This window comes from Paroedura picta, chromosome 7 (genome assembly GCF_049243985.1).
Source record: "Paroedura picta isolate Pp20150507F chromosome 7, Ppicta_v3.0, whole genome shotgun sequence".
NCBI classification, from domain to species: Eukaryota; Metazoa; Chordata; class Lepidosauria; order Squamata; family Gekkonidae; genus Paroedura; species Paroedura picta.
In genome coordinates this window covers 102,635,277-102,657,494 of record NC_135375.1, presented here as the reverse complement: position 1 = coordinate 102,657,494, position 22,218 = coordinate 102,635,277, and the positions used below count along the sequence as shown (strand labels likewise).

The window sequence follows — 22,218 nt, the reverse complement described above, 5'->3', positions numbered from 1 at the left end:
TTCTTAATTTCTTCCTTCCTTTCTTCCTTTTTTTCTTAATTTCTTTCTTTCTTAATTCCTTCCTTCCTTTTTATTTTCTTAATTTATTTCTAGATTGCTGTATATCTTTCTTTTTCTTTTCTTTCTTTTGTCACTGGGACATTGTTGACTTGTCCGTCATCGTCCCCCCACCTCAGTCTAGGAACACAGTGTTCTTTCAAGTAGTTTCACTTATACCCTGAAGCAGAAACTGTTGTTCCTTCTCCTTACCTCTTTCAGGGCAAGCCAAGATCGACATGCTAGGTAAACGGTCACCAGCTGTGTGACGGGCCTTCAGCTGCAACCTGGCAAGGTAAGGCTGGTGGGTATGGTTGCCAACCACCAGGCTGGAGATGTCCTGCTATTACAATTGATCTCCAGGCAACAGAGATGAATTCACCTAGAGGCAATGACTGATTTGGAAGGGGGGGCTCAATGGCATTATATCCCATTGAAGTCTATCCCTCTACAAACTCTACCTTCCTCATGCTCCCAAAACCTCACCAGCAGCCTCTTTTCCTTCTCTTGACTGACCCTGTTAAGTGTGCTTGTTCCGGGGTCAATGTACTTGATGGTACAGCTCCTTTGGCAAAGGAGGCCCTGTGGAAGGAGGGGATCTGTGCTCTTTTGCAAAGAATGATCTCACCTGTCCTGCAAATAAGGTGGCCAGCTTTGAGTGGAGAAATTCCTGGAGTTTTGGGCATGGAAGAGGGCAGGATTTGGGTCAGGAAGGCCATCAATGATGTATAATAAAGTCTGCAATTCAAAGCAGAGAAAATGGCTGCTGGGAGAAAATGGCTGATTTGAATTGCAGACTTTATTATCTCTGTTATATAGGGATGCCAGCCTCTCAGTGGGACCTGGGGACCCCCTGGAATTATAACTCATCTCCGGACTCAAGAGATCAGTTCCCCTGGAGAAAATGGCTGCTTTGGAGGGTGAACTCCGTAGCATTATACTCCACTGAGGTTCTTCCCCACCCCAGACCTTGCCCAGACCCAGCTCCACCCCCCAGAGTCTCCAGGGATTTCCCAAACGAGCACCAGCAACCCTTATTTCACATAAGAAAATGGCTCCTTGGAGGGGGGGACTGTAAAATGTGTGGGTTCATAGGAAGAAAGCCAGGCTACTGGGCAAACAAACAGCTTTTTATTGGTGATCTCAGCAGTGAGTACATGTTGTAGCAGGCAACAAGACTGAAAAACCCTGAGAAAATGCCAACTGTGTTACATATATAATACAGGCAAAAGAAACCCCTGCAGCTTCATGCCATTGAACATGATTGATTTAACTGAACATGATTGATTTAAATTGATTGGATCCCACAGCAGGGATCCTTGCAGCACACTGGCTGGTTTCGTGTCTGCCTGGATTCTGCCTCAGACCTCAAGCTGAGCCCTGGGCAGATCCACAACACGGACTCCATGGCAATATACTCCATGGAGCAGGGGTAGTCAGGGGTAGTCAACCTGTGGTCCTCCAGATGTTCATGGACTACAATTCCCATGAGCCCCTGCCAGCAAATGCTCCACCCCTAAAGTCTCCAGCTATTTCCCATGTAGTGTGTGGACTAAGGATTTGGGGGGGTTATTGTTGATGGCTGTTAATGTAACATCATGTAATTTGTTAATACAGGCAATGTATTTTGAACAAGAGTCTCCACTTTTTGTACTGTTTGTACTTCTGGGGTGTACAATCTCCAGACAGAGCCTGGAGCTCTCCAAAAATCACAGCTCATCTCCAGAGATTAATTTTTATTTTGATTTAAAGAAGTAAGATTGGTTTAACCGCTTGCGGCGTTAGAGACTGAAGAAAACCAAGGTAGAGCTAATTTTAATTTCAGTTTAAAGGAGCAAGCTTGGTACAAATTGATAAATCTGATATAGAGATTATAGTTTATGGTCTGGTTAGCTGAAGGCTGAAAAACATTGAATTAGTTATGTCGGTTGTTTGTTTCTTTCCTTTTTTCTTTGTATGACTTTTTTTGCACTTCTTTTAATCTGTATAAAAATCCCCAATTAAAGTTTTTTTGCCGAAAAGAAAGAGAGAGAGAGAGAGAAATCTCTGTGGTGGACATTCCCCGTTTTTTTCCATATCTGTCGCATGAACCACAATGACCATAATTTGTACATGACGTTATCATTGCACTTCCAGGTAACGTTGCCTTTAATCCAGTGTCTCCCCTTCTTTCTTCATAAGGGTCCTTTCCCCCTAGGAGCTGATTTCTCATTTGCTGGCTTGCTGGTTGGCAGAACAGGAGCACAGACTGCACTGTGCATGAATCATCTCCCCACTACTCTTTAATTCTGTTCTCAGGATGGGTCTTTCAGTGTGGGTTGTGGGTTGTCAACTTACAGATGTTTGCCATGGTCATTTTTTCTTATAAGTTTGAATTTTTTTAAAAAAAAGCATTGCTACCCGTAAGTACCATAAGACCCTACCTGGTGGAATGGGCTCCCGGAGGAGCTGCGGGCCCTTGGAGAGTTTACTGCTTTCCGTAGGGCCTGCAAAATGGAGCTCTTCTGCCAGATTTATGGTCAAGGCTAGGGCTAGAGCAAGTGATATGGGTCCCCCTTGGTATTGGGACCTGACCATCTGGTACCGAATATCTCACTTCCCCCCCCAGCATGCTGCCCTCACCGGGGCCTTCCTGTTTTAAGGAGGGCCATGGGATTTTTGCCATCCGTTAAGATTTTTGGGTTTTAATGGGGGTTTTATTGAATTTTATTGTATGGATTTTTTGTATGTGGCCCACCATGAGCCGATTTTCGAGAGTGGCAAGCTATAACTAACTAACTAACTAACTAACTAACTAACTAACTAACTAACTAAATAAATAAATAAATAAATAAATAAATAAATAAATAAATAAATAAAGCTTCTACCATTAAGTGATATTAATTTATTTTTTGTTTACATTGCGTTACATGGATAATGTTTATAAAATCACAGTTTTTAAAAAGATGATTAAAAACAAGCGGTGCTGCGTTACTTCTGCTCTTTGATCCATCAAACGTCCTCCTGGTCCATTTTGGAGACAGTGAGATCTTTTAATTGGGTTCTAGCTTGGTGAATAGAATAACCCAGAGGTTAATGGAGGGAAGCCCGTAGATCAGGGGTAGTCAAACTGCGGCCCTCCAGATGTCCATGGACTACAATTCCCATTCGCTGGCAGGGGCTTCTGGGAATTGTAGTCCATGGACATCTGGAGGGCCGCAGTTTGACTACCCCTGCCGTAGATTATATTGAGGTATAGTTTGTTCCAGCCGCAGCCAAAGTCCTAGTAGAAGAATGCCATTTTGCAAGCCCTCCAGAGCTTTGGCATTCCATTTGTCATGGTGTGATACTGCTCATCAGAGAACTGAAGGGGATGCCAATTAAATGTCATAGGGAAATGGAATTCCCTGTGTCAATTGGAAGACGGTTCTGAATGACTAGGAATCTTTTTCCTAACCCGGTGTATAGAAGAAGGAGAAGAGTTGGTTCTTATATGCCGCTTTTCTCTACCAGAAGGAGTCTCAAAACGGATTACATTCGCCTTCCCCTTCCTCTCCCCACAACAGACACCCTGTGAGGTGGGTGTGGCTGAGAGAGCCCTGATATTACTGCTCAGTCAGTGCTTTGGAAAGCCCAAGGTCACCCAGCTGGCTGGATGTGGGGGAGTGGGGAATCAAACCTGGCTCCCCAGATTAGAAGTCTGCACTCCTAACCATTATACCAACCTGGCTCAAAGGCACAATGGATGCAGTAAATTTCTGTCATATTCACAATTACTTTTTACAGTTAATTTTTTACAGACCAATAGCATAATAAAATACAACCAAAATATCTGTACAGTGCACTATTAACACACACAAAAAGTTTTAGCTTTTTTCAAATACAATGCTTGTAAACAGAGCCAAAGGCCATAAAGAGAATACAATCCACCTGTGACTCCCAATGGTAGTTGGGCCTGCCTGTTTCACGGTACTTCTTCTGGGGAGACTGGGAAACAGCTACATAGCAGCACAATAAACAATGAAATGGTACATTGATTTCAATTGAAACCATTTACAGTGTTTTACAAACATACTGATACGTTTTTCATAATATTTACCACTTGTCTCTAAATTAACCAGAATTCTGGGGCCGTAAGGCGGGACGCGCCACCTCTGTGGCCGCCGCGGCAGCACGTGCGACAGCAGTGCGGCGGTGGCCCCCCTCCTACCTTGTCCTTGGAGGCCGCGCCGGGTGGCAGAAGGCTCTGAGCGCAGCACGTCCTCCTGCCCCATGCACAGAGTTCGTGCCCAGCCTGCCCTCCTTCCCTTTCTCCCTGTGGCCAAGGCGGGCCCTCCCGGGTGGGGGAAGGAGGGTGCAAGGCCAACTCCTGTGCGTGCCACCAACTGCCGCCCTGCCAGGGAAGGGAAGGGAGAGGGACGCCCCTACTTCACCTCAACACCGCGGGACAATCTGGCAACTGCCCCGAGTGTGAGGCATTTGGGGGGAACCCGGGCCAGTCCTGCCATTTGCAGGATAAATGGTCATTTTACTCTAAATTCTTTTAAAGTTTTTCCAACGTGATGACAGGGAGACCAGCCAGTTTGATGTTAAATGTATATAATCCTGTCTTCTACCATAGTGCTGTTTTATGTGCCTTACAGAGCTGATTAAGGTCCCACAGGGCCCCGATTTCCGTGGACAGAGCTGTCACAGTTCCGTAGGGCCTGCTGGACGGAGCTCTTCCACCAGCCCCTTGGTTGAGGCCAGGCTGTGGAAGATCTTGGGTCCCTCCTCAGAATCCCCCGGAATATCTAGGGCTGGATGTGTGCCCTTCCTGAGGCTTTAGGCAGTAGACGGTGGATTATTCTTGTCTGGTAAATTGGGAGGGAGGCTGTAGCAGGAAGTTATGCTGAAAAGTTGTACTGTTTTTTATTCATTGTTTTATTGGACATGGAATTGAGGACACTGTGGGTAGCCAGGTAATTGTGAGCTACAGCACAGCAGAGGCTCATGGGAATTGTAGTCCCTGGACATCTAGAGAGCCACAGTTTGGTTCCTCCTGCTCTACAGCATTATTCTGTGCTGAGGACCCTCCCCGGACTCCACCCTCAAAATACCCAGAAATTTCCCAACCTGGAGCTGGCAACCCTAGGGACTTACTTTACATTATTTTGGCATAGTTCATAGTGTTGCCAACCTCCAGGTGAGCACCAGGGATCTCCTGTAATTATAACTGATCTCCAGACCACACAAATTTATTTATTTACATTTATATAAATATTTTAGAGCCTCTTGTGGCGCACAGTGGTAAGGCAGCGACATGCTGTATGAAGCTGTCTGCCCATGAGGCTGGGAGTTCGATCCCAGCAGCCGGCTCAAGGTTGACTCAGCCTTCCATCCTTCCGAGGTCAGTAAAATGAGTACCCAGCTTGCTGGGGGGTAAGCGGTAATGACTGGGGAAGGCACTGGCAAACCACCCCGTATTGAGTCTGCCATGAAAACACTAAAGGGCGTCACCCCAAGGGTCAGACATGACCCGGTGCTTGCACAGGGGATACCTTTACCTTTAGCGTTCTGAAATCTTTGGATCTTCTCATTATTCCCATTGAGCTGTCTGTCTGTCTTAGAGCTGAAGGTCAGAGGGAAGGAGGAGACCACAGATGTGTAACTGACAAGAGAAACTTACCAGTCACCTGAGTGCTTGAACAGGGGATACCTTTACCTTTAAATGCTTAGGGCTGATCCTGCGTAGAGCAGGGGGTTGGACTAGATGCCCTGAATGGCCCCTTCCAACTCTATGATTCGATGATTCTATGATTTATATAAATATTTTATATTTATATACTATCTTAGGCTCAGGCCAGGCTGGTTTCCCCTGGAGTTAAACTGGCCTGTGTGACATGACACCTCCCTGAGGTCCCTCCCCTCTGTGAACCCCACCCTCTCCAGGCTCCCCCCCTCCCTCCAAATCTCCAGGGATTTTCCAACTCAGCCCTAATCTCAAACCTTCTCTCCTTCCCTCCCTCTCTATTCTGACATTTTGTCTGGTACAATAGTTCAGCTATACTTTTTAAGAGGGATGACAGAGAGGGGATCTTTACCCACACATTTCAAGAGGTGGCCCAGTTACCCCGTCACCCTTCAGACAGACACGGGGGAAAGAACCAGCATGCTAGATAAAGGCCAGAAGGCATCCTGGGATTGTAGCCAGGCTCCAGGCTTCAGCAATCAGTGGAGAAGATGGCTGCTCTGAAAGTGGGTGTTAGATCTGTGTGAGTTTAGAGATCAGGACGCTATGAGTTCATTTCGGCTCTTTATTGTGACCCCAGCGTGATGGTACAGGGGGCAAAACTGAACCAAAGAAACCCACAACCAGCCCCAACTTATATACAAAAGCCACACAATGGATCTTCCTGCCAGTGCGCGCGATCAATTGGTCTTGCTTAACGGACTGGATAGAGCCAATGGGATCTAGCCACATGTCAGTTTCAGTGCAGGCTTTGGATCCTGCCTGGGCCCTCAAGCTTGGACCTCAGCAGAGCTTCAGGCACACCAGGGGGGACCTGGAACATCCTGCCCCACTGAGGCCTCTCTCCCAGGGCCCACCCCCTCAAGTCACCAGGCATTTCCCAATCCAGAGTTGGCTCCTTCTATCAGGGAGCATGAGAAGGAACAAGCAGAAGCATCAGCAGGATGCCCGAGGAGGAATCGAACTATCAAACTAGCCCCTCTGGAGGTCAGCTGTGGACAGCTTCCTTTCCTGATTCAGCCAGGCTGCCCCAAAGTGCAGAGGTGAATCTCAGCCCTCTCTCTAGTGTCCCCTCTCTCTCTCTCTCGCTCTCTCTGTCTCTCCTTTGCTCCCTTCCCCGGTCTTTTGCCTCCCTCCAAGGGCTGTCCGGCAAACCGAATCACTACTGCTCCGTCCGCAGCTGCTGCAAGGAGAGTTTCCCTTTTCATCCCAGCCCCTCTCCTGGGCGGGGAGGGAGGGCAGGCCGAGCCAGCGCAAGACAGGCTGCTAGATTGATCTGGAAAGGAACCAGTTCAATCTTCGCCCTGGGGAAAAGGGAGCCGGCTGCCAGCAGGGCAGAGAAAACCTGCCGAGCTCAGGTCTAAAGAGAGGAGGCAAGACCAGAGGGGAGACCCCCCCCCCCGGCTGCTGGGGGAACAGCCCTCCTGGGGATCAGGAAGGTCCCTCCGGAAAACAAAGGCAGCAGGGGACACGCAGCAGCAGCAGCACCCCCAAGATGCAGAAGGTTGGTCTCTTGTGGCTCTGGGGCCGATTTGAATCACCTCCTCTCAAAGAGGTCAGGTAGGAGGAGGTGGGGACAGAAGACGGGAGAGGTGGCCTCTGGAACTCCAGAGCACGGGTAGGAGGACAGGCCTTGGCTCAGAGCAAATTCCACTGGGATTCCAAAGCCAGTCGTGTTGTGCTCATTTTTGTTAACAAGCCCTGCTCGAGTGCCTTCCAGCAGGCAGATATGGACCAGGGGAAGCATTCTCTTCCCATCTCCATGCCAGGAACAGCTTTACCTGCAAAAACTGGGCAGGTGGAGATTGACCAGGTGAAGCATCCTCTCCCCCATCTCCAAGAGAGCAGTGGCTTTTCTTGCAAAAACTGGGCAGGTGGATATCAACCAGGTGAAGCATCCTCTCCCCCATCTCCATGCTGGAATGGCTTTGCCTGCAAAAACGGAGCAGGTAGCTATTGACCAGGCGAAGCCACCTTTCCCCCAGCTAAAAGACAGGGAGGGCTTCACCTGAAAAAACTGGACAGGTAGATATTAACCAGGTGAAGCATCTTCTCCCCATCCAGAATGACTTTACCTGCAAAATTGGGCCTATCAGACAGCTCTTGAACAGCCCTGTTGTCAAGATGCTCTTCTTTTTCCAATTGCCCTCCTTCTCTGAGCCCACAATGGGATCCTGCACTCCCAAGCGAGGTGTCTTGGCTCCCCGCATCCTAGGCTCATTCAGATGCCAGAATCGCAGGTGAGCCACCTGCCAAAGCACGGCTCCTGCCCTCCTGCCTTGGAAATGACGAGGTGTCGCTGACTGTGGTACAGAACGTCTCGTTGCCTCCATCTCTTCCTCTCCCCCCCTCCCCAGCCACATTGTTTGCCCAGCCGCTCCTTCTGTGGTTTTACACTCCACCTCGGGCCTCCTGAGAGTTTTTGCTTCCAACTAGAGGCCGCCGGCTTCGAAACAAATTTAAAACATCTCGTTTTGTACGTGGCGCTGCAGCAGTGCCACCAGCCCGTACAGCAGTTTTGTCTGGGGAAGGGGGGGATCCAATGGGCGGGTGCGTCGGTGGGCTTTGGTGGCTTCTTAGAAAGGAGTGACACATCACCGGGGCGGGCTGGTCCGTGGACTTCCCAGGAGGTGTCCCAGCAGGCTGCTGTTCCGCAGCACCTCTGGGATTCAGGCACAGATGAAGCCAAGCTTTGGCAGCCCTGTGAGTAGTACTGATCCAGCCAACATCGGTGACAGGCACATGCTCGCTCCTTGCCTCCTGCAGCAGTGCGGGGCGCGGCATCCAGCAAATTCAGCCACTGCCTCCCCCTGCAAACACTCCAAAAGCTAAGAGTCCTCTTATACAGGGGTAGTCAACCTGTGGTCCTCCAGATATTCATGGACTACAATTCCCACGAGCCCCTGCCAGCATTTTACATTTCTGTGGGGGAAGGGGACCGAGGCAGGAACATTTCTACTTCATTAGGCAACCATTAAGTAGATCTCCGGGTAATCTGAAGTGGCACAAGGAGAAAGCATTGCCCAATGGCTTGTGTAGCCAAACACATAGATTTGCCAGCTCTGGGTTCAGAAACAGCTGGATATTTTGTGGATGGAGCCCAGGGAGACCAGGGCAGAGTCTGCACTTACTTTCTTTATTCCATTGTCAATCCAGATCACTTTGAAACTCGGGTCTTCCTCTCTCCCCCCCCTTCCCCATTGAAACAGGAAAGTCTTCTGCACGTGGTTAGGGAGGCTCAGAAGGTGGGGGGGAGCCAAGCCTCTTTCTTTCTTTTCTTGAAGGGGGGGGGGAGAGGAGCCAGGCAGGGAGCCCCTTTCTTTTCTTGGAGGGGAGGGGGAGAGGATCAAAAAAGGCAGAGGAGGGAGGAAAAATCCAGGACTGACAGAAGTTGAGACAAATTAGGGTCTTCTCCTTTAAGGCAAGCGTGTCACATGACCAGGTGAAGTCTATCAGAGGTTCTCTACCACGGAGCTTTCTTTCCCAAGCTGGATATTCAGGATTAAAAGCAGTCTGAGATATCGTATAATAAAGGTAGGGTCACTCCGGATCAATCCTCCTTGCTGCAGAAGGAAAATTAAAATCACCCAAAATCCAAACGGAAATCGCATTCTATGTAGAGGGCAGGGACTGAATCGATCTGGGGTTGGAATAAAAGCTCCGTGCAGTTTACACCCAGGTTTTGAGGAAGGCTCTTAGTACGGTACAGTGCCATAGAGTTTCCCCTCCAAAGCAGTGCTGAGTGGGACAGTGCCCTCAGCCTATTGGATGCATACCCCCCACTGAGGGCCAATAGGAGGGCTTGGAATGTTCAACACGTCGTTGGAAGTATGCACACACTTTTATATGATACAAGTGCAGTTTTATGGGGGGGAAAGTCTTTTTTATAATAGAAGGTACCTGTAGATGTGACTACATGTGTTGTATTTTGATGCAGAGTTTTAAATATTTTTAATTTGATTTAAGGTTTTGGAATATAGTATTAGCCTTTTTGTAACTGACATTTATATTCTCTTTCATAAGGATGCACACACACACACACACACACCCCACCATTACCACAACCTTTTCAGTTATCTGATCTGTTCTGGGTTGAAATTTTTATCCCCCTTATCTTGTTCTTTTCCACTGTATTCTATGCAGAAGTTGGGCTTCCAGCTTTTGGCTGGGAAACATGTCATATTTTGAGGTAGAACCTGGAGAGTAAGGTTGTTAATCTCCCACTAATACAATTGATCTCAGATGACCAAGATTAAGTCCCCTGAAGAAAATGGCTGCTTTGGAGGCAGCCATTTTCTCCAGAGGAACTGATCTCTGTCATTAAGAGATCCCTTGTAATTCCCAGAAATCGCTAAGCCACACTAGGAAGTTCACAAGCCTATGCATCATGCTCATGTAAGCCTCCTAGCATCTCGGCTTCCATCTTGGATCTGGGTTGCTTCCTAGCATTGTACTCACCCTAAGGGTGCCTTTCCCCCAATCAGAACTTCAGTTATCTGCCCTTCAGGCTTAATATCGCTTTCAGAAAAAGCCCACACATTATGGCAGGCAGCTCTAGGAATCCCCAGAAAGTCTGTGGTTTTACCATAGAGTTTATGGTGATTTCTAGAATGTGTCCAGTTGCTGTTTTTTTTCCTGGAAGTGAGGCCATCATTGGCACTTACACACTACACCAGCGGTAGTCAAACTGCGGCCCTCCAGACGTCCATGGACTACAATTCCCACGAGCCCTGGCGAGCATCTGCTGGCAGGGGCTTATGGGAATTGTAGTCCATGGACATCTGGAGGGCCGCAGTTTGACTACCCCTGCACTACACCTTCAATCCTCCAGTCAGTTGCCCCTACCTCTCTTGCTGACCATATATGGAAGGGGGAGTTTGTTAAAGTGGTATCTTCCCCATGGGGTGTTAAATGTACACCCTTCTGAGCATTCTTTTTCCTGTTTTACCTGCCAGTCGCCATCCTCTTCATCTAGGCTGGTAGACAGCTACTTCCCAGCCAAGTTTTTCCTGATATCTTCAAGAGAGGAATTATTCAGATCATGTGGATTAAGACAAGTCCATAGTGAACCCTTCTCCTTTTTGTGCTACTGACCCAAGGACTGGGCTTTGTGATTTTTTGTGATGAGGCCTTGTGCTTCCAATCAGTGAACTGTGTCCTTCAGTTTGTTCAAAATGAGAGTAGGGGATCTTTCTGCAACCACGGACAATGGGAGGGATTGGTGGGTCAAGTAAATTGTGGTGAGTGCCAGGAAATTGACCTGGGTCTTCAAAAACATCTGAGTAGTGCTTAAGGAAGTCATTCCTTAGTTGAGGTATTACAAGGAGTACCAGTGTTCCATGCAATGGTCACCTCCAGGATTGACTTCTGTAACTTGCTCTATGCTGGCCTTTCCTTGTCTTTGACTTACAACTGATGTAAGATGTAGCTCCTAGGGTCCTCACTGGTACACCATGGAGGGCCCATAACCAGCCAGCAATGAGGTAGAATCATAGAATCATAGAGTTGGAAGGTACCTCCTGGGTCATCTAGTCCAACCCCCTGCACAAAGCAGGACACTCACAACCCTATTGCTCATCCACTGTAACCTGCCACCCCCTTGAATCAGAATCAACCTCTGTTTAAAAATCTCCAAAGACGGAGAACCCACCACCTCCTGAGGAAGCCATAGAAGAGAAAACGCTGTGCATAGGTGGCTAACAGCAACATCCATGAGGCCCTCCCTATCAAAAAGATGCCCCAAGACTATTGCTTAGCTCTGGAAGAACTGGAGATAAATTGAGTTACTTGATGCTGCTATTCTGGTTTTTATATTAAGACTAGCAATCAAGCCCGCTGCAGCTAAATGCAGCGGGCGCTAGACCACGGAGCCCCCGGCATTCGCGCGGAGCGCGGCTGCCGGGGCTCCGTTTGTCAGTGGGCTGGCTCCGTTTGTCAGGCTGTTGGGCAGGGAGGTTTCCCTTTGTGGGCGGGCTGAAGCGGGGAGAGGCCTGCTTGGAGAAAGGTGGTTGGGAGAGGGGGAGGCAGAACGGGGAAGCCCTGGCGAGGCATGGGCGGCGGCGCGACCCGAGGTGAAGCGTGGGGATCGAAGCCCCAGCGTCCAGGAAAGGCGGCACTCACCGTGGCCTCAAAGACGGGCGCTGGAGCAGGCGGCGGCTGCGGCGGAGGAGGAGGCGCGGTCAGGGCGGAGGGGGCTGAGCCATGCTGCTTTGCCCTCTTCGCACCCCCCGCCAGCCGGCTGCCCGGACTGCTTCCCTTACACAACTAATCCCCCCTCCTCCGCCTCGCTGGTGGGGAAAAGCCGCAGCCGAAGCGACGCCGCTCCGCCCCGCCGGCCCCAGGTCCCTCCTCTCCCCCGCGGCGCTTGGCCGGCTCTCCCAGGCATCCCCCCTCTCCCTCCTCCAGCGCGCAGGGAGGCGGAGTCCGCCAACGCGCGACCCCTCTTACAGGACGGCTACTGGGGGGAGGAACAGAAGGAAGCCGCGGCTTCACGGCCGTCCCCTCCCTGGCAGGGCCTGGGCGGAAGCCTCGGCTGGGCGGAAACTTCTTGCACGAACGTGCAGTACAGCCTTTGCGTCCGCGCAGCCAAGGCCGAATCGCTCACGTTATAGTCCTGGTCTGTTGTCTCTTTTGTCCGGAGTCCAGAGTTACGGCTACACCTAAAGCAAGGCGCGCAGGATCGAACCTTTAGGCCAGGCAGAGTTTGGGGGGTAGTTGTTATTGTTCGCGGCTCTCGTCGCTTCAGGACGCCGGGCAGGGAGCCCCCGGCAGCCGCGCTCCACGCGGCTACCAGGGGTTCCCTTTCTTGCTTCTTCAGCCCGCTGGGCAGGGAGCCCCCAGCAGCCGCGCTCCACGCGGCTGCCAGGGGTTCCCTTTCTTGCTGCTTCAGCCCGCCGGGCAGGGAGCCCCCGGCAGCTGCGCTCCACGCGGCTACCAGGGGTTCCCTTTCTTGCTTCTTCAGCCCGCTGGGCAGGGAGCCCCCGGCAGCCGCGCTCCACGCGGCTCCCAGGGGTTCCCTTTCTTGCTGCTTCAGCCCGCCGGGCAGGGAGCCACTGGCAGCCTCTCGACGCATCAGGCCGCCGTCAAGGAAACAACTGCGAGCCGCGCTCTGCGCGGCTCGCAGTTGCTTCCTTCAGCAGGTTAGGAATCGGCCGGGCCAATCGGCAGGCGCTTCGCGCCTGCCAATTGGCCCGGCCGATGGTCTGTCAGGAGGAAGGGGCCAATCCGGCCCCTTCCTCATCACGGACAAAGCCCTCCGCCTGAGGGCTTAGCGAATTATTTAGTCCGCGGCGCCCGCGGCGCCGCGGGCGTGTTAAGGATGTCTTGTTAAATTTTACACTTTATGTGTTTTAGATTTTCTTTAAATTAATTTTAGTGAACGGTTTAATCTGCCGATAGAATATGAAGTACCCCGCGCTGAGCCTGTTCACTAGATAGGGCGGTCTATAAATTAAATAAATAAATTAAATAAATGAAGACAATTATATAACCATAAAGAAGTCAAAAGTCAATTACGAGTCGTCTTCTTTTGTTCAAGCTGCATATGTTTTTTCTGTATCGATATGTGACAGGGTTCCGGAACGACATCTAGGGTTGTGCGAATCAGCATCCGAAGCGGCTGTTGGCTGCTTCGGGCGGGAACGGCCGCTTCGGATGCCGAATCGCACAACCCTACACCCCTTGTTTCACCTCAGCTTTCTCACAGTGTATTATTTCAGTACAGACAGTGTCGTTCCCAAGTGGTGTAATAACCAGAATAACATAGATCCAACCCAGGGGTAGTCAAACTGCGGCCCTCCAGATGTCCATGGACTACAATTCCCGGGAGCCCTTGCCAGCATTCGCCAGCGAATGCTGGCAAGGGCTCCTGGGAATTGTAGTCCATGGACATCTGGAGGGCCGCAGTTTGACTACCCCTGATCCAACCTGTTGCAACCAAGCATATGCTGTGACAAAGCTGAGGTGATTCAGGTAGGTAGCTGTGTTGAAGTAGCCGAACAGAATTTGAGCCTCGGTAGATGAGCTGGGAGAGGACTAGAATAGCTGTCTCTCCAAAGCCCTGATGCCCTTTCCGCTCCCTCCCAAAGCCAGCCCCAGAGCTGCACGAATGGGAACGGGAACTGAGACGGCTAGAGCGAATTTCACGAAAAACCTGTGACGAAACCGCAAGAACATCCTACAAGACGCTTAAGAACGCTTACGAGACGGTGATAAAGACTGCAGAGAAGGAATAATTTGCAGCCTCTATGGCCTCTGCCAGCTCACGCCCAGCCCAATAATTTGGAGCGATTCGATCTTTGACGTCCCTGACTGCTGGACCATCCCAAATTACTCAGTCGGGCATGAGCTGTGAGGCTTTATTGAGCTTTTTTGCAGAGAAAATCTTGTCACGCTGCCAAGACCTTTCTGCTCACTTTAATGCAATAATGGAACTGGAGGCCCCTTGGCCATTCCCAAACTTTTGTTTTGTTTTGTTTTTTGCTATGGCCCTTTTAGGAGCTCTTCTCTGGCTCCAGGACCCCTTGCCCAATGAGTGAGGCTTTAAAAAGCTAAAGCTAAGGCTGGATTAACTATACTCAATGGACCTTGTCTCGTACATATGCGAGACAGATGTCTAGAACGTTCAACCAACATATGCATGTGTGTGTTTTTCCCCCTTGAATGTATTAATTTAAGCACACACAAGGAAACAGCTTACATGATTTATTTTTCTTTACCTTGACGAAGGTTGGATTTATTAGCAATTAGTGACATCATATGTGACCAGAAGGTATTTCATTGATTCAATTAGCAGGCTCCCCCATAAACCTTTTGGGCTCCCGTTCTCACATTTTTCAGACTGTGGCCCCCTTCAGATGTGCCAGGGCCCCCATACGGCCCCCATTGAGAATGGCTGTTTTAGATGGCCAGGATAACACGTTTCCAGTCCTTTGAGGGTTAAGCTTTTTAATGGTCTTCTTCTGGTCCTTTTAAGGGACATTTTAGGCAATTTTTATATCCCTATTTTGTTTGTAATTGATTTTGTTTTCATGTCGATAATTTATGATGAAGTCTTGGCATTGGTTTTATTAGAAAGCCGCCTCGAGCACAATTCTAGAGAGGCAGCCTTAAAATCTCCTAAATAAAGGAAGTTCGCAGAACAGTTTCAGATGCTGGGCAGGCGACTTCACATTTTGAATCTAAAGTTTCATGACTAGACCCTAAATGGTGATTAGCACCCATTCTGCACATGCTAGATAAGGTGCTATCAATGCACTTTCGAAGGAGAGTTTCCTGTTCTGCACAGGAAAATCCAGCTGTAAAAGCACACTAAAAGTGCATTATCCAGTGTGTGCAGAATGGACCTAGGATTGTTGGGTGTTCTTGGCCACCAACAGTGGATGGGAGGTAAGGTTGCCAGATCCAAGCCGGGAAGTTTTGAGGATGGAGCCCGGGGAGGTCAGGGATCTCATTGGCGTGTGATACCATAGAGTCCACCCTCCAAAGTATCCATTTTCTCCAGGGGAACTGACCTCTGTAAACTGGAGTCAACCTATAATTCTGGGGGGTCCCCAGGGCCCACCTGGAGATTGGCATCCCTCATGGCAACCCTAGACATACTCGTGAACTGATAATGTCTGTGAATATTCGTTTTAGCTCTGACCGCAATAATGAAGCTTGAAAGACAGCCGGAAGGCAAGAGGGTCGAGCCGTCATCCAAGTTGGAGACCAAGGAGCCAAAAGTAGAGGAAGGCGGAGAGATGGAAGAAGAGAAAGAGGATGACAGTGAAGGTCTCATTGAATTCTTCAGTTCCTACCAGGAGCTCTTCCAGTTCTTCTGCAACAACACAACCATCCATGGGGCCATCCGGCTGGTCTGCTCCAAGAGGAACAAGATGAAGACCGCCTTCTGGTCGGTTCTCTTCTTCCTCACCTTCGGCCTTATGTACTGGCAGTTTGGAATCATCTATGCCGATTATTTCAGCTTTCCGGTCAACCTGAATTTGAACCTCAACTCCGATAGGCTGACCTTTCCGGCTGTCACCCTGTGTACCCTCAACCCCTACCGGTAAGTCCAGTGATGTGGTGTGCTGAGGGGTGATTTGAATCTTGAACGGACTACTTCTCTTCTTTCACAAGAGTCCATGGGGCTGGCTGTCACATCTCTGACTTACAAAGCCAAAATACATAATTCAAGATCTCTTAAAAGCTAGGGCACGAACAGCTTGTGCAGAGTGATCCCAAGGTTGGATCCTTGCTTAAGAACGCAAATTGCTTTGCTGCAGACAAATCTTCATCTAGTTCAGTGATATGTAACAGGCTGTTCATCAGAAACTAGCCAGTAGTCCTCCTTCTGTCTACCTTCTGACCAAGGCTGGTGCCCACAACAACGTATATCCTTATACCCACCAGTTACTTCCCTAAAATATCTCTTCCCTGAAGCAAGAAGCCAGTCCTGACTTTCTCCCGCCTCACTGACCCAGGAAGTGCTTCAGAAGAATCTAGAAGGCATGTTTTTTGGGTTTGTAGGAAGCACCCCTCTAGAAATAGCTTTATCTATGATTGGGTTGTCCTGTGAAGGTGGGAGTCCCACTGCCAGAACTTGCCCCTCAGCCACTGATCAGCTGGGGAAAGAGAAAGGCCCAGGCCCCATCACCGGGATCACACAGAAAGTGACGTCATCACAACAGCAACAACCAGGTGATTCTCTGGTATTTGGGCAAAAACACTATGGAAGAAGCCAGTTTTACCATAGAGTTTTTGCCCAAATACCAGAGTGTCACCTGGACATCACTCTTGTGATGATGTCACTTCTGATGCAATGCTGGCGATGAGGCGTGGGCTTTTCTCTTTCTCCCGTCCCCCACTGGTTGCCAATTGGGAGCTGGTGACCCTATTTATGATAGAAGGGTAATTGATTTGGAACATCCTAGCATTTTTTGGAACTTCCCAATGTTTTCTGATTGGCACCAGCCAAGGTAGCCATTTTGTGATTGGTTCTGCAACTGTAGTAGCATTTTTGTCATGGTGCCTACTATTTGCTCTCCAAATCCTCGAATTGCCCATGAGCTCAAGAATGTAGAGGACCCTTGAGGTCCATCCTTGATGGAGGATTAATCTGCAAAAATACAGAAATGGCATCCATCTCTTAGGTACAGTGCTCTTCAGCATGACCTGGAAGAACTGGACCGCATCACCAAGCGAACACTGATGGACATGTACAAATACGATATGCCACTGGGGCAGAAAAGCCGCATAGGCCAGACTAGCCGGAAACGCAGATCCAGAAGCTTGCACTACCACATCCAACGTCACCCGCTGCGCAGGCAGAAGCGAGATGCTCAAGGCAGCATGGAGGATAACAATCCCGAAGTGGCCATGAACGACTGGAGAATTGGCTTCTTCCTGGTGAGGCTCCTTCCCTTCCCCTTCAGCCCCCATTCCGAATTCAACTTCTCTCCCCTCCATTTTTGGCTTGTATCTTCTCCACACATGAGTCTTGCCTACAATTGCTCTGTCGTCTAATGCAGAGGTAGTCAACCTGTAGTCCTCCAGATGTCCATGGACCACAATTCCCATGAGCCCCTGCCAGCGTTAGCTGGCAGGGGCTCATGGGAATTGTAGTCCATGGTCATCTGGAGGACTACAGGTGAACTACCCCTGGTCTAATGGGAATTGTAGTCCATGGACATCTGGAGGACTACAGGTTGACTACCCCTGGTCTAATGGGAATTGTAGTCCATGGATATCTGGAGGACTACAGGTTGACTACCCCTGGTCTAATGCACTTGCTGGTGCTAGAGAGAGTATGAAGGTTCAGACGGGCATCTGTGGTTCACCAGATGGTGAATCCCAACATCCTGCTGTCTTGGAGATTTCACCGCTTGCATAGAGACAGGATCTTTTGCTGTTCAAGGAGTTCCAGCAGGGGCCTCCAATGTGAGAGAAGAAGAGCTGGTTCTTTTGTACCCTGCTTTTCACGACCCGAAGGAGTCTCAAAGTGGCTTACAATCACCTCCCCTTCTTCTCCCCACAACAGGCATCCTGTGAGGTAGTTCAAATGGCTTTGTACCCTAATTTTTACTACCCAAAGGAGTCTCAAAGCAGCTCACGATTGCCTCTTTTTCCTCTCCTCTCAATAGGCATCCTGTGAGGTAGGTGGGGCTGAGAGAGCTCTGAGAACTGTGGGGCTGAGAGAGCTCTGAGAACTGTGGGGCTGAGAGAGCTCTGAGAACTGTCCAATGTCACTCAGCAAGCCTCATGTGTCTCAGAAGGGCTTACAGTCACCTTCCCTTCCTTTCCCCACAAGGTTAGTGAGGATATGCAGAAAGCCTGAAAAACAGCTAAGGAGGAGGAAGCAGGATGCTTCCCGCTACTCAACTGTTTTGTGGCTTGGGGGGGGGGGACAGGAAGCAAGAGTTTAAAGGGACTTGGAGTCCCTTCAAACCCATGCTTGCTCCTGCATCCATGAACCACCACAAATTGCTTTAAAACAGTGGTTCTCAATCTTCCTAATGCCACAACCCTTTAATACAGTTCCCCCTGTTGTGGTGACCCCCAACCATAAAATTATGCCAGTGTTCTTTCACAGAAATTAAACCAAAACTGACCAGTGGCGTGAAGATTCATTGTTCATGATTGTATATAAATTGTTTCCCCCCCCCCCGGGGGTTCTCAGTTCAGCTCTGCCTCTTGTCCCACCATGCCGATCTCGCTCTTTTCCGCTGCTCCAGACAGGTGAATGCTCTATCTCGATCTACCCCGCAAGGCTGTTGTGTGGGTGGCGCTCCCCCGGCCAAGCTGCTTGCCCTGCCCAAAGGAGTTCCGACCCCCAGGATGAGAACCACTGATTTATAAGTTTGTGGAAGTTCATGAGAGTAGACCCGCCATGAACTTCAATTTGCAAACCACTAACAGGGTACAATTCATGACAAATTTTATTTTGTGGTTCGGTTCATGCCCATCGCTCATCTTTGTTGCCACACTCCATCACTTTTGTCTTGGAGGGGTTGTCCTGACAAGATTCTTCATTCACTTCCCAGTGGAATGAAAACAAGACTGATTGTTTCCAGCAAATGTACTCATCAGGGGTAGACGCTGTGCGAGAGTGGTACAGTTTCCATTACATCAACATCCTGGCCCGGGTCCCCGCCTCCAAGGATGTCGACGAATCCAACTTTGAGAGCTTCATTTACGCCTGTCGCTTTAATGAGGCTTCCTGCAACAAAGCGTGAGTCCCAAAATGTAAATGTTCCAAAATGTTTTATGTAAACTGCCCAGAGCCATAGGGAAGGGTGGTATAAAAATATGAATGAATGAATGAATGAATGAATGAATGAATGAATTAATGAAAACAGCTCTTATCTTCAAACCTGGGTGTATTCTGCACAGAGCTCTTTACCCCATCCCAGTTCAAATGAATCCCTCCCATCTACACTGAATTAGATTTGCATTTTGATTTGGGGCACTTTAAATTTTCCCTCTGCAACATGCATGATTGATTCATGGTGACCGTACCTTTCCCCTGCGATACCCTGGAATGGATCTAAGCCTTGATATTTCAAAAACCGCTAGAGATTCTCTTGTTGTGGTTTGGGGGGGGCATCATCTGGGCATGGAATTGGGGTTACTGTGGGTAGGCAGGTAGTTATGAATTCCCTGCGTTCTGCAAGGGGTTGGACTAGATGACCCTGGAGGTCCCTTCCAACTCCGTGACTCTATGATTTTACATATGTACCAAGAAAGAGAGTTCCAGCAAAACAATTATTCCGCTGCCACTCAAGGGCAGCTTGGGTATGATTTTTAAGATGGATCAGGACCAAATAGACACATTGATTTTGATATTGGCATCTTCATCTAAAATGTACCAGGCACATAGCTACACCCCTCCCACTGTAACATGGTTGACCTTCCAGCTTCATTAACTCTACTGTCTCTGAGATCAGGACCCTGATGGAGCTATTACAGTTCCACAGGACCTGTAAGATGACACTCTTCCAACAGGATTATGGTAGAGGCCAAGGCAATTTAACACCATAGAGGCCTCCCTTCTCTCCTCTCCTCTCTGGTTTCCTCCATCTCCTTCCACCATTGGCACACACTACCAACCCTGCAGGCACGGAAGGTTCCTGTTGGCAACAGACAATAGGACCCCCAGCACTGCCTAGTTATGGGGGGGGGGATTTCACAGAGCAGTTCAGCAGAGGAATCAGCTGCCTAAGGAGGTGGTGAACTCCCCCTCACTGCCGGTCTTCAAGCAGCAGCTGGACAGATCCTTATCCTGGATGCTTGAAGCTAATCCTGCATTGAGCAGGGGATTGGACTGGATGGCCTAGATGGGCCCTTCCAAATCTATAGTTCTATGAAGAAAGCTGGGGGGGGGGCTTTGTTAACTACTGATAATTAACTATTAATTTTGGTAATTTCATGCAATTTTCATTGTTTTATTGATTGTTTTATCCTATGGTTGTGAACCACCTTGATCCCATTCACAGAGAGGGGAGGTATATAAGATGAATGAATGAATGAATGAATGAATGAATGAATGAATGAATGAATGAATGAATGAATGAATGAATGAATGAATGAATGAATGAATGAATGAATGAATGAATGAATGAATGGATAGTTAACCCTCTGTTATACTGACCAGAGCAGAAGGACATGAATGCTTTTCTTTTCTTTTTGTCAGAACAAAGTTTGAGGCCAATGGTACCTTTAAGACGCACAAAGTTTTATTCAATGTGTAAGCTTTTGTATGCACAGCTCACTTCAGCAGACAATAAAATGGGGGTTACAAGACCACGTGTATGAGTAGAGAATGGGTCATGGATTCATACATCGCATAATTAAGATGTTTCCAGACAGCCTCTCTCCCATTGAGTTTGAGGCGGTTTGCAACATCGTTCCACTATGGATAGTGCGCAGTGGTTCGGAGCAGCGGCCTCTTATCTGGAGATCTGGGTTTGATTCCCCACTCCTCTTCCACAGGTAGCCATCTGGGTGACACAGTGAGCTAGTCACAGTCCTGCTAGAGCTGTTCTCTCAGCCCCTCCTACTTCACAGGGTGTCTGTTGTGGGGAGAGGAAGGGAAGGCAATGGAAAGCTGCTTTGAGACTCCTTCGGGTAGCGAAAAGTGGGATATAAGAACCAACTCTTCTTTGGATTGCATCCACGTTTGCAGCCATTTCGCAGTGCCAGCAGCCAAACCCAAAGGTATATCAACCCCCTGGTGGGCTGCAGTTCACAAGTCAACAGTTTTGCCGACCTGGGATTAAAATCACACAGATACACATGAAGCTGCCTTCTGTTGAGTCAGACCCACTGGTATTTCAGTGGTGTCTATGCTGCCTAAAAGCACTTCTCCGAGCTCTTGGACAGAAGAGATCTATCCCATCACTTGCTACCTGATGCCTTTTCTAGCTGGAGATGGCTGGGGCAGAACTCCTTCGGGATGCCAACAGCTGCTCTACCCTTGAGCCCCTAGTCTTTCCAAATCACGCCTTCAGTGTCAGATAGCTACACTAGGTGCATCCCCTTGGATAGCAAGCAAACACCACAGCCACTGAATCCTGGTGGTTCTGGATCAGCTTGGCCTGCAGCCAGCCCAGCATTTCTTCCAGCACTTGTTTGCAGTTCTTTGGCAACTCACCTTACATTGACCTTTCTTTCATAACTTATTTACTCCTTTTCTTTCCCCATCCCAACCCCACCTGCCACAAACACTCGGAACTGTTTTGACTCATGTCTTGAATGCTGTTGATCTTTGTTTACATTCTGAATGGCCTTTAAGCCACCCGCATCTGCACCTGAGGCTGCTGTTGCCTTATTTATGGTAGGGACACAGCTTGAGGAGGTCACCTTGACCTCTTTCTGTGTGCCCCTGTGTCCTTCGAAAGCCCTTTCTTCTTTGGGAACCTCTTGAGCTTATGAGATCCAGCATGGATTCTAATCTGGAGAACGGGGTTTGAGTCCCAAATTCCTCCATCTGAAGCCAGCTGGGTGACCTTGGGCCAGTCACAGTTCTCTCAGAGCAGTCCTCTTAAAGCTCTCTCAGCCCCACCAACTACATCTGTTGTGGGGAGAGGGAGGAGAGGTGACTGTACGACCCTCTGAGGCCTGCTGGGTGACCTTGGGCCACTCACAGTTCTCTCAGAGCTCTCTCAGCCTCACCTCCCTCACAGGGTGTCTGTTGTGAGGAGAGGAAGGAAAAGGCGTACTCCTTCAGGTTGTGCAAAGCAGAGAATAAAAACCAAGCTCTTCTTCTGGGAAAAAGAAGAAACACACAATGGCCTTCCTAGAATAAATGTTCTCTTGCAGGGTTCATCTGTCACAAGTGCTCTTCAGTCCGTTTACGAAGGCCATGGATGGCACCAGTGAGCCAACCTGAGGGGCCAACAGAGATCTTTTTCAGTGTGTATGTTAACCAATGCCCTGACACGGATAGCTGAGGCTAGCCAAACTCATCAGATCTCAGAAGCTAAGAAGAGTCA

At 49.1% G+C, this 22,218-nt stretch overlaps 1 protein-coding gene across 3 annotated transcripts in view; it reads left to right on the top strand.

The window, feature by feature from the left end:
- The first annotated feature begins 271 nt into the window (after nt 1–271).
- Nucleotides 272–22,218, top strand: part of SCNN1A (sodium channel epithelial 1 subunit alpha) — a 34,097-nt gene continuing 12,150 nt past the window's right edge. The window contains exons 1-4 of one of the 3 annotated variants that reach the window (XM_077345841.1): nt 272–331; nt 15,383–15,794; nt 16,879–17,134; nt 18,769–18,956. In XM_077345841.1, the coding sequence (XP_077201956.1) occupies nt 15,397–15,794; nt 16,879–17,134; nt 18,769–18,956 (842 nt within the window). In that variant the 5' untranslated portion in view covers nt 272–331; nt 15,383–15,396. Of the gene's footprint in view, nt 332–6,668; nt 6,790–6,970; nt 7,251–15,382; nt 15,795–16,878; nt 17,135–18,768; nt 18,957–22,218 lie in introns of those variants that run through there. The other 2 variants (XM_077345842.1, XM_077345839.1) reach the window with 2 other exon arrangements.